Source organism: Molossus molossus, unplaced genomic scaffold (genome assembly GCF_014108415.1).
Source record: "Molossus molossus isolate mMolMol1 unplaced genomic scaffold, mMolMol1.p scaffold_m16_p_26, whole genome shotgun sequence".
Classification (NCBI taxonomy): Eukaryota; Metazoa; Chordata; class Mammalia; order Chiroptera; family Molossidae; genus Molossus; species Molossus molossus.
The window spans coordinates 1,619,431-1,631,060 of record NW_023425362.1 but is presented as its reverse complement, the minus strand read 5'-3'; the positions used below and the strand labels follow the sequence as shown (position 1 = coordinate 1,631,060).

The window sequence follows — 11,630 nt, the reverse complement described above, 5'->3', positions numbered from 1 at the left end:
GTGACGGTTAAGGAGGCAGCTCACCAAGGCAAAGCAGTGAGTAGAGGGGAGGGTGGGGTGCCACCCAGAGACAAGGGACACGTGTCCCTGCCTGGCATGGCCTGGCCTAGGCAGAGGAAGGTCCTCATGGGTGCTGGACCTCAGCTGACTGCGTGGGTCTCAGACTGGGCTCTCCGTGGGCCTGGGGACTCCAATGCGCAACCGAGAACAGGGTGACAGGTGTATCTGGGGAAAGGGTCCAAACACCCTCTACCTGTAATAACTTCGGTGTCTCCACCCCAGGCGCAATCTGTAGGCCTGGACTGGGTAGGATGGGGGCTGCTAAGGGCCTGTGTACCCCGAAGCCCAAGTCCACAAACTTCCGGCTGCCCTAGCCCGGCCTACCCCAGAGGTGCCCAGGCTGGGGGCGCGCAGGGCCCTCTGTGTCGCGGTCCAGAGGAATGAGTCGGCGCGGCGTCCCTCCGCCCACCTCCTCCTCAGTCCCGGGGCCCACGTGGGGCCCCAGCGGCGCCCCCGCGGCTCTGGGCACGCGCACCGGGCGCGCTCCTCGCATTGGTAGCTGGCGCGCCCAGCCCGGGCGCTTAGCGACGCCCAGAGCGGCGGGGCCAGCGTCCCCGGGCTCGGCGGGCGCGGGCGCGGGCGCGGGAGCGGGCGCGGAGCGGGGTGGGCCGGCGCGGGGAGCATTGGGCCCGAGCCCGGGCGCGGCGGCGGCGGCGGCAGAGGATGGCGCGCGCGGGGCCCGCACGTGGAGGCCGGCGCGGGGGCGCGGGCTGGGCCGGCTGCTGAGACGCGCTGCTGCCCCCCGCGCGGGCGCCGCGGCTTCAATGGCGCCATCGCCCAGGACCAGCAGCCGGCAAGATGCGACCGCCCTGCCCAGCATGTCCTCAACTTTTTGGGCGTCCATGATCCTGGCCAGCCTGCTCATCGCCTACTGCAGTGAGTACCGCGCGGCCGGGCCCCCGCACGGCGCTCGGCTCCGGCCCCGGCCCCCATCTGTGGTCCGGGCCCCGGCAGGTGCCCCGCGGGCCGCCGGAGTCTGCGTGGAGTTGTGATCTGGGGCGCGCTGTCCTCCGGGTTGCAGCCGGTCCTCCTCTGAGCCAGGAGGGTGAGGGTCCGCCCGGCCTCCTGGCACTCGGGCACTTCGGGGGCGGGCGCAGCTGCCCGAGTCTCCCTCCCCCGACTCCGGGGCAGGGCCCGGGCGCCAGGCCCCGGGTGGCGCGGCGCGTCCCTGAGCGGCGATGCCCGCGGCTGCCCGGCGCGCTGCCGCCGCTCCTGGCCCAGGCCGGCGATTCGAGCCCAGTCGGAGACTTCCCGGTCGAACCCGGCGCTCCGGAGCCGGCTGCTCAGCGCTTTGCTCCAGCGACACTCTGGCCGGGAACGAGGGGGGCGCCGCGGCCAAGCCCAGAGCGGGGTGCCCCGGGCAGGAACCGGACTCTGCTGGGACACGGGCTGGAGCTTCTGCCTTCCTGGGAAACAGGGTCGCCAGGCGCTTTCTGGGGAAAGACAAGTGAGGGGTGGGGTGCCCGGAAAGGTACCCCTCCACCGGGTGTTCTCCAGCCCTGTCTGGGTGACCCAGGTCTGGAGAGGGGCCGCAGCCTCAGGGCTGGGGTGTCACAGGCTGCTGGGTGCCCTGGGATCAGGCTGGGAATGGGGTGTGTGTGGGGCCAAGGGGGACAGGGAACTGGGTCTGGGTCGTCTGGGGTGAGGGTGCTGTGGGCTGTGCCCTGGGCACAGGCTCCCTTCTGGAAGAATGATAGATTGTTGGAGTCCGAGCACAGCCTCGGGACTGGAGTGGGGGTGGGTGGCCAGTGCTCTGGTCAGAGGGTCACAGCTGGTCGGGTGGGTAGGGAGTGGTCCGCGCCCTGGACACCAGCTTGGCCGGGATAGCCGGGGCCAGGTTCCCTGGCTGGCCGCCTGGCGCAGGCTCCTGGTGCCTTCTCATCTCAGGGGGCGGGGAGGACAGGAGCTGGGAAACACCTGTCATGGAGAATGGCCATGGGCACTGGAGGTGGTGGGAAAATATGGATTCTTTAAAAAAAAAAAATTTCTTAAGAGGCCAGTGCTGAGCTCCCCTCCCCAGTCACCACCTCGAAGCCCAGGGTGTCCCAGCTTCCCCTCGGAGCCTTCCCAGAGGAGACTGCAGCGAGCCAGGGCCCAGGCGAGGTCCCTGAGTCCTGGGACAGCCCAGCCCTCCAGAACTGCCGGGCAGCTGGGGGCCCAGGGCAGGAACCCCCTGCTGGTTCCAGGGAGGTTGTGAGTGTCCCTACAATTGCTGAGGAAGGCTGAGCACGGTGGGGGAGGGGTCACGGAGCGGGAAGGTTCCCAGAGGGCTGTAACCCTGAATGCCAGGAGGCACCCCCACCCAGGGTGGGCCTGGCGTGCGCCCCTGGGAAAGTGCTCCCGGGCGGAATGCCAGGAGAGGGTCCAGGGTCTGAGGGACTTTGCGCCTGCTCCCCAGCTCCCCGCGGCCATTAGGGCCGCACGCAGCGCCCGCTGGTCCAGAGAGGAACTCCGGCCAGGCTTCCTGCCCATGTGGAAGGGGTTAATGGCAGATGAACGCCGCGTACCTACCAGGAGGTGCCATTTGAAATGCCTTCCTGTGGCATCGCAAGCTTCCTTCAGCCGTGTTTGGGGAGGGGACTGTGGCGCCCTGAGCCCTGGGCGCCATCCCTGGCCAGCTGTGGTGGCAGTGTCCAGGGGGCCTTGCTGAGAACGGCCACATCTGGCTGGCCTGGGAGCAGTCCTGCATGTGGGGAGAGGGCAGCTGCTAATTGTTGTTAAGCACAGACACCTGCCCTGGGGCCGACACTTCCCAGCCCCAGCACAGCAGCCTGGGGCTCCCCCCACACCTTCTCAAAGTGTGTGGTCTGCCTGCTCCACCCCCCACTCCCGACCCCGTGCAGGCACACCTCCAAGGCTGGCTGGGTGAGCCACGGAGCCCTCCACCCGCCCCCGTGCTCAGCCCGTCTTTAGAAGCCTTCCTGGCAGTCTGGAGATGGTCTCTGCCGGGACAGGGACCTTGGGCAACTGTCCTGACAGCAGAAACCACCACTGCCGGTGGCTTGTGCTGACCACACTTGCGCGGTTGTTTCCCTGTGCACACAGTGACTGACAGCAGGTCGGTCGCGCTCCCGGCACAGCCGCTACTCCAGGCTCGCACCTGGAGAAGTTAAAACATTTCCCTGGGACTCAAAACAGACATCATCATAATTCACAGCTTGGCACAGCAGTCCTGGAGGGGAGAGGAGAATCGTTTTCTTGTTTTTGTTTGTTTTTAAAATTGCAAAAGCTAACAACGCCCGTGGAAACAGTTCCGGGGGGAGGGTCCCCGTTCTCCTTGCCGGCCTGTCTGGGGTGAGGAGGAGTTAGCATCCCTGAGTGGAAGTTGCTTCTGTTCTCAGTCAGGGCTCTTAGCACTCACAGGCTTGTTGTGCTGAGGAGCAGATACATTTGTATCATATTAATTAGGGAAAGTGATACGTCTTCCACAGGATTCAATTATCCTGCCTTTTCCATCTGCGCGGGTCTCTGCAGCAGGTAAGGCGCTCATTTCCTGGCGCGGCGGAGAGAAAACCGGATTATTTCTTGGCCTGGTTTTCAGGGAGAGGGGATGGGACCAGGCTAGGCCGGGAGACCTCCCTTTGCAGCGGCTCCCGCCCGTGTCCAAGGCGGTGGGCTCCCCCCTCTGGCTGGAGAGAGACCTGCAGTCCACCAATTAGGTTCGTTGCTATAGTGACACAGTCTTGTCATTTTCTCCTATCGGGAGGATTTGCCAGGGAAAAGGAGGAGGAAGGGGGGCCGCCCGGCTTTCTCTAAGACGCTTACTCCATCTCGGGGTGCCTCCCACGGGCGGCAGGGCTGGACGCTCGGCTGAGTGGACTCGCAATGATGAGCGGCAGGAGGAAGTTAAGCCCCTCCTCTGGCGGGAAAACCTCTGCCCTGTGCTGCGTCCTAGGACGCGCTGGGGAAGTCACCTTGCCCTGAGCACCCGGGGAGCGGAGCCCTGGCCGGACACGGTTCTCGGTGCGGTGGGACGGCAGGCGCCTGGGAGTGGCCTGCGGTGGACGCTGTCGCTCTCCGCCCGCCTTAGACACAGAGTGAAGACCGAGCTCCGGCAGGGACTGCCTGTCCCCTGTTGGAACCGCTGGGCGGACAGATGTCCCCAACAGGGAAAAGGTGGGAGGGGCGTTTGTATTTTAAAGTATCAGAGAGACAGGCAGGGTGGCTATGCCTTTGACATTTTATTTTCCCCCAATAAATCTGATAAAAATGGAAGGGTATCTTTTTATCTTTTTTTAATCCTCACCCCAGGATGTTTTTCCATTCATCTTTGGATGGAGGGGGAGGGCGAGAGGGGGAGGGGGAGAGAGGGAGAGAGGGGGAGACACATCAACTGGTTGCCTCCCGCACGACCCCGACCAGGGCCAGGGATGCACCCGAGGTCCGTGCCCTTGACCAGAATCGAACCCGCGACTCTTGGGTCCGCGGGTTGACGCTCTAACCGCCGAGCACACCAGCCAGGGCTGAAGGGGTCTGTAAGTCAGTCCTGTCCGCTGCTGCTGGTGGCAACTGGGAGAAGAAATTGCAAACAACGTCAGGATTGTCTTGACCCATTAGAACGGTAACTGAGCGTCGGCCTCCAACGTGGTACGTCTGTGTCCACACAGGAGAGATTAGGATGCGGCGCGTCCCGGCCGGTCACACCCTATTTCCGGGGCCTCGAAAGAACTGAAGACGCGGCGGCTTGGGAAGGGGTGGCGTTCAGAGATTTACGTCCCGCCTCGGTTTTTCTCGTGCTGTTTTATTCGGGGTGCGTTTGTGCTGACTGACCTCTGTGCGTGGGGTTCTGCGAGCTGAGCTCCAGGCTGGGGTCGGCCGGCAGAACCCGCTTGGCCCGGGAACTGTCCTTGGGGGCCGAGACCCCAGGGAAGGCTCCCAGGGAGGGTCTAGGTCAGTGTCCTGGGTGACGGCCAGGCTGCGGCTGAGCTCCCGTGCCCCCTCCTGGCCCCGTCCTGGCACCTCAGGGGGCAGCGTGTCCACTCAGCAGCCTGCGCCGTGGGCACCTGTCTCCGGCTGCCCCCGCTCGGGAAACCCGCTCGGGACCTGCCACTCCACATCCGCGGAATAAAATATGTAGATCGACTTTTGTGGCGTGAAGTGTTTTCAGGTGACTTTTATGGCGCAATTATGGGGAACGTTATGATCGTGTGGCTCTAGAAAAGGGAAACAGCGAAACATTAAATCCCCGTCCATATAGCTCCGCAGCGGTGCCGCTGTGCCAGGCTCGGCTCTGCGCTCGCGCGGCGCTCTGGAGTCATGGCCGCCACGGGATGCCACCTGTCACCGCAGCACCGGGTGCCGGCCGGCTGCTGGGGAGGAGACCCGCCGGGTGGACCCCGAGCACCCATGTGCCAGGGGTTGGACGCGGAGGGGGGTGCGGAGAGCCAGAGGCCCACGGGTCTGCCGGTGTCACTGCTGGGGACCCGTCTGCGCTGTCCTCTCGGCCTGCGCTGGCGCAGGGGCTGGCAGTCTTTGCTGCCCCTCTCTGGAGCTGCGGGCATGCGTTCAGGGACCCGCCAGCTGGAGGTCGGGGTGGCTGTCCCAGGGCAGGAGTTGGGGTGCCGCCCAGCCCGCTCCTCCCCCGCACTCTGCGGGCGCGGTGTCCGGTCCGCGTGGCCCTGGGCTGGGCAGCACAGCTGTCTGGGAGGCTCCGCTTTCTGAGCTGGCCAGCAGTTGGCAGAGGGTCTGGGCCACTTCTCAGCGCTGTCGAGTGGGGCGGGGGCTCCCCGAGGCTCTGTAACGTTTACTTATTTATCGGCGTGGTTGGCAGGAGCTGAGTGCGGAATCCCTGCCGCCTCCAACTGGGGGAGCGGGCCCCTCGGAATCCCTGGTCCCGCGGCTCGGAGGCCCGCTGCCAGCCCCGTGCGCCAGCCTCGGGAACGGCGGCCTGGCCCCTGGGGCGCGCCCCGTGACGGTCTGCAGGCGCCCCACTCTGCTCCTGGAGCCCCTGCCCCACCCCTGCGTGTGCCTGCTGGGGGTCTGCCTCCCTGTGGAGGGGAGACGGGTGTGGTGCAGGGGCCGCCCAGGCATCTGTGCGGGCAGGAGACCGGCCTCCAGCTCATCCGTGCGAGTGTCAGGGAGCTGGGGACAGCGGGCAGGTGGCCGCCCTCCCGGGCCTGCCTTCGGGGGCCGGACAGGAGGGTCAGCACAAAGCAAAGGCAGTAAGAAGGGGACCTGGGGCCTGGGCCAGGCACCCTGTGCCGGGGGCTCTCTGCCCTTTGGTCACAGCCCGCCCCGGCCTCCGGATGGCAGGTGCCTTCTCGGGGTGGCAGGCGGCAGCCCGGGGTCTGGCCCTGAGTCCCCTTTCCCTGCCCGGGGCCTGCTTCTCCTGCACACATCGCATCGTCCTTGGTGGCCCCTCTGTCCCCCTGCTGGCCCCGAACCCCATGCAGCCCCCCAAGAATGGAAGCTCTGCTCTCCTCTGCTCTGCTCTCCATCTCCTCTCACTGATGTTGTTCGGGCCCCCGGAGCAGGGTCTTCCCTACCAGGTGGGGCTCCCCACCCCTCTGCTGGCCGGGCGGTCAGCCCTAGGCCTCCGCCACTGGCCGCCCTGGGTCGGCACGTCCTCCCCTGCACAACCCGGGCTCTTAGTCACCGTGACGCCCACAGAGCCCTTCACGGTGCCTGGACGGGAGCCTCCAGGGAGGCAGGCTCCAGGCTTCCGTTGGTGTTGAGAACCACCTCCTCCGGGAAGCCTCCCCTGATGCCATGTCTCCTCCCCAGCATTGTCTGTCCATCTGGATGCTGTCGGGGCTCACTCCTGCCTCTGTGTGGGTTCAGCTCTGGCGTGGCGTATGGCTCCTCGCCGGGTGACAACACTCCCGGATCCCGCACCCTCCGCAGGGAGCTGGGCAAGGCCTGGGGCTGGGCTGAGGACCAGGGCGGAGCCGAAGGTCTGGGGCGGGGCTAAACATTCAGGGTGTGGCTGAGAGGTGTCCTCTGAAAAGTGGAGGTGCGGGACCCCCGAGTATCAATCTGGTTCTCACACTGTCTGACCAAACAGGGAGAAGAACGGGCTGAGTCCCAGGGAAATGCTCAGAAGTTGTAAAGGGTCCCGGGCCCGACATGGTCACTGCCAGGCAGAGAACTCTTCACACCCTCCCATGAGCCCCCCACCCCCCGTGCTTTTTCCTCTGACAGCCTCCGTCCAGGGCCCCTGGGCTCTGTGGGTGTTTGGCCTCACCCCCGCCATGCGTGTGTGACTGACGAGGCTGTCCCAGGCTGCGCTGGGTGTCTCCTGGGGCACGGAATCACATTGGGGCCCCTGCTCTCGCCCCCAGCCAACCTCCTCGCACTGGTGTTCCCTGGGCTGTGGACTGAAGCCCCTGTCCCGGGGCTTGGTGCTGTGGCTGGACGGCCGGGGCGGGGTCGAGGACACAGCAGGCGCACCCCCTGGCCTGACCGTGTGCGCCCAGACACGCCCTGCTCGTCCCTGCCCCTCCCAGGCTCTGAGCTGCGGGCGGGGCCGGGGCCGGCGAGGACAGGGTCCCCCCTGTGTCCACGCACTGCTGCCAGCACTCGGAGCCGGCATGGGCGTCATCCCGACCCCACCCTGAGAGGGCAGCTGTCCGTCCTGCCACCATCTACCCGGGCGTGAACTGTGCCCGCCCTTCCCAGCGGCGGGCGAGTCCCTGGGAAGATTCGGCGTGTCTGTAAAGGGCTCGCTCACCGGAACACGTCTCTCCCTCCCGGAAGTTCTGCTGGCCGGGCCCTTAGCGCCCCGTTCTGTCCTGGGTGGGGGGGCAGAGACTGGGACTGGTACCCCTGGGGGAGCTCTGGCCAGCCCCTCCGTGCCAGCCGGTGCCCACTGGCCTGGCCGCTGCGCCCTGCTGGGAGAGTGTCTCCTGGGGTCGGCAGGCCACACTGGCCGGGCACCCAGACCAACTGTGCACCAGGATACCAGCGCCCTGGCAGTAGCTTCTGGGGCTCCGTCCTTCTGGGCCCCCCATCTCGCTGTGACTGAAGGCTTCAGTGTGTCCGTGATATCTTCCCTCCAGTCTCTGCCTCCTCCTGTTAAAACAAACCCCCGCCCTGGTCCTCACACCGTCCGTGGGGTGGGCAGGGAGAAGCCACTCGGCACACGTGCCTGGGAGGTGCTGTTTATGTGGGTGCAGCCCGTGAAGTTGTGCGTTCCGGGTGTCAGCCAGCTCTCCTGCACACACATGTACACACACACATGCACACACACACATGCACACACATGCACGCACACATGGACACAAGTGCACATGCACATGGGTGCACACACGGACACAGACACATGCATACACAAAATATGCAAACACGCATGCACACACGCACACATATATGCACACACAGGGGTGCATGCATGGACACAGACACACAGAAACATGCACACAGACACATGCATACATACACAAAACATGCATATACACATGCACATGCACACACGCATATGCATGCACACACACGCATACACACACTGGGGGTCTCCCTGCAGCCCAGACCAGCCTGCGCATAGCTTTGCACCCTCAGATTTTGTGTTTGTTGAGCCAGCCCCGTTGTCTGCACCCCAAGTAGGTGTTCCTGGGAGACCTCATGTGGTCCAGTAGGGGGAGGGGAGGACTTGACTATTTCTGAAGGTTTCCTCCCTGGTTAGTTCTCACCCAGTGGGGCCGGGGCACAGGGGTGGCTGGCGGCTCCTTTGCAGGTGGAGGTGGGGCGGGGGCGGGGCATGCCCGGAGCAGGGGCAGAGGGACAGGGCTCCAGTGTTCTCCCTGCGCCGTCCGCCTCTGCACCTGTCTTTCGTGCTGTGTCTGTGGTCTGCGCGGGGACCTGTGCCCACAGACTTGGGTCCTGTGCCTTCCATTTTTGGGCCTCAGTTCCATCAGTGGAAGTTGATGGTGCCCATGGTCCTGCCAGGCCCAAGCCTCCAAGAGGATAAGCAGGGACCTGACTTTTGTGGGTTCCCGGGGTCCAGACTCTCGATCCCAGACCAAGCTCCGAGGCGCAGACGGCAGCCCGGGCGCGCCAGGGCCTGGGCCCCTCCCCCACCCAAGACAGCAGGCTCAGTGAGGTTTACTCTTCACTCCAATCATGAGCTCAGGGGCCGCCGGGATTTCCCTGCGACTCACACAATGAAGTGGAAGCCGCTGGGCAAACACTCGAGTGGGCTTTCAAACAAGGACTGGTCACTCGGGTGTCCGGGTGTCACTCAGCTGGCGGCCGCCGGGCTCCTGAGCACACAGTGGCGGTCTCTGCGGGCGGGGCCCCTCCCGTGAGCAGGGCCGCGGAGCAGGCGGCCCCGAAGGTCAGCGGGGCGCCCACACGGTCCTGGAGGGCTGGGTGGGAGAGCGGACCCATCTGGTCACCGTATCGTAGACGTGAAAGGCACGTAACATCGTGTACCCGACCACGTACACCGAACCCCCACTCGCCACGCCGAGCAGCTGCGGCGCCTTCCTGGGGGCAGAGCTCATCAGAAGTGCGTCGCTGGCACCTCACTGGACTAACTCCAGGGCTGCCTTCCAGCTCCGCGGCCCCCGCCCCAGCCCGTCCCAGACCACCCATCTCCCGCCCCAGCCCCAGCCCCGTCCCATACCCCCCCCCCGCCCAGCCGCGTCCCAGAACCCCCCTGCCCCCGCCACGTCCCAGAACCCCCCCCCCCCGCCCCCACCAAGTCCCAGAACCCCCGCCCCCACCAAGTCCCAGTACCCGCTTCCCTCGCCACAGCCATCCCGGGGCTCCCCCCACACAGGCAGGGCTGGGGGACCCCGGGCAGGGGCCTGGGCCAGGAGGTCCCCCTGGTGTGTCGTTGAGGATGGGGCCACATTGGGGGTTCTGCCAGGGCAGCTGCCCAGAAGCCACGTTGTCCTGTGCCACCAGCTGCCAAAGCCCCCCCAGATGGCACTGCCCCTTGCCCCTCCCCTCTGCCCAGCCCTCACCCGGCTCCAGGCCTTGCCGGCCCCTCTGGGCCGTACCCCATCCTTGCACCCCTCCAGATGGTCCCCCTGCTCCGTGGCACACAGGCCTCCCGCCAGCCGCCGCCCCCTGCCTGGGCCCCTCTGCCTCCCCCTGGCCGGCCCCCTCGTGGCTGCAGGCCTGGGTGACCGGTGGTGAGGTGCAGGGATTGGCTAGAGAGAGGCCTCCTGTCCTGGGCCCGGGCCCTGTGCTCATGGCCTCATGGGACCCAGACCTGTTCCTGCCCCTCGGGGAGGAGCCCCAGGTGCTTCTCCTGGCAGGTCTCCGCCCCTGCGCTCCGGTGCGCCTCCCGCTCGGGTCCAGCAGCCGGCTGGGCTCAGCAGACCGTGCTGGAGTCAAGATGGCTCCGGCCACCGGGCTGCCCCTCTGGCCCAGGTCTTGTCTCCAGGGAAGGGGATGCCTGGGGTCCCCAGGGGAGGCGGCGTGGGCATGGGGGTGCAGGTGGAGACAGCCGCTTCTTGGGCGTGGAGCTCTGTGGCCTCAGTGTTAGCCCCGGACGACCATCTCGGGATGCAGGAGGTGTGTGTGGGGGGCAGGGGCTCTCAGGTCCCTGGGCGGGGGGCCGGGAGGCACAGGGCCTGGCTGGAGGGGCGCTGCACCTTGGAGGGGCAGATAAACGCTGGCTGCAGGAGGCCCTCACCCTCCCGGTCTGGACACTAACAGGGCGGCCACTGGGCCCGCACGTGGCAAGTGGTGGTTCGTGTGGGGTGATGTCATGGCCGTGGCTGGGGCAACAGGAGCCAGAGATTGGGGGTGCCCAGGAGCTCCCTCTTCCCCTGCCCTGGAGGCCCGAACATGAGCTGGGGAGGGCTGCACCAGGGTGAGCTCCAGCGTCGTCACCATCGTACCTTGTCATGGTGCCCTGTGGGCCATCCCAGGGCAGGGGTCACACAGCTGTCCCTCAGCCCTGCCCCCGGCCCCGGCACGGCGCCCGGATTTACAGACCACTCCAGACCGGAGTCCTGCAGAGACGGGGTGAGCAGCCAGGGCCCTGAACTTTTGGGGATACCCCTTTCCCCCCAGGGCATCCCACCTGGTCCCATCTGTCTGTCTTTGTGCCTTGAACAGCAAGCTGTCAGGATGGCTCTCCCGTGTCCTGGCCGACAGCCGCGGAGGCCGGTCTCACCCGGTGTGTAGGAAAACCCGAAGCGGGTGACGTGGCGACTGTCTCTGAGCTTACCGTCTCGTGTGTGACAGCCTTTGGGTGACAAGCGAGACACCGGAGTCGTCCTGGCCTGGCCAACCCCACGGACTGCTGGCTGGGCTCCGGTCCGCGGTCTCCTGTTAGTGGATGTTGGGGTGCCGCCAGGGGAGAAACACGCGGGTGTCTTTCAAGGTCCGATGTGCGTGGGCTTTCCCCAGCGCCGGGGAGTGTGGCCCGCCCGTGGCCTCGGAGCTTGGTTTTCGGGAGAGGCGTGGGTTTCCACAGAAGCTTTCTCGCTGCAGCCTTTCGGCAGCCAACACACTGTCTCGGCAGCTGTCGTGGCCGTGGCCGTGGCCGGACTTCAGAACCAACGCTTCGGCTCTGTTTGTGGCTGATCTTCCTCCGTGGCTTTGCATAGCTGCCCAGCGCTCCCGGAACACAGCGAAGGGCATTACGGGCTGCGAGGACGCGCTAATTAATTGGA

At 66.1% G+C, this 11,630-nt stretch overlaps 1 protein-coding gene across 1 annotated transcript in view; it reads left to right on the top strand.

Annotated features, from left to right (window-relative positions):
- The first annotated feature begins 824 nt into the window (after window positions 1-824).
- TAFA5 (TAFA chemokine like family member 5) overlaps window positions 825-11,630 on the top strand; it is a 143,827-nt gene continuing 133,021 nt past the window's right edge. The window contains exon 1 of the mRNA XM_036278232.1: window positions 825-936. Coding sequence (XP_036134125.1) covers window positions 825-936 — 112 coding nt within the window. The remainder of the gene's footprint in view (window positions 937-11,630) is intronic.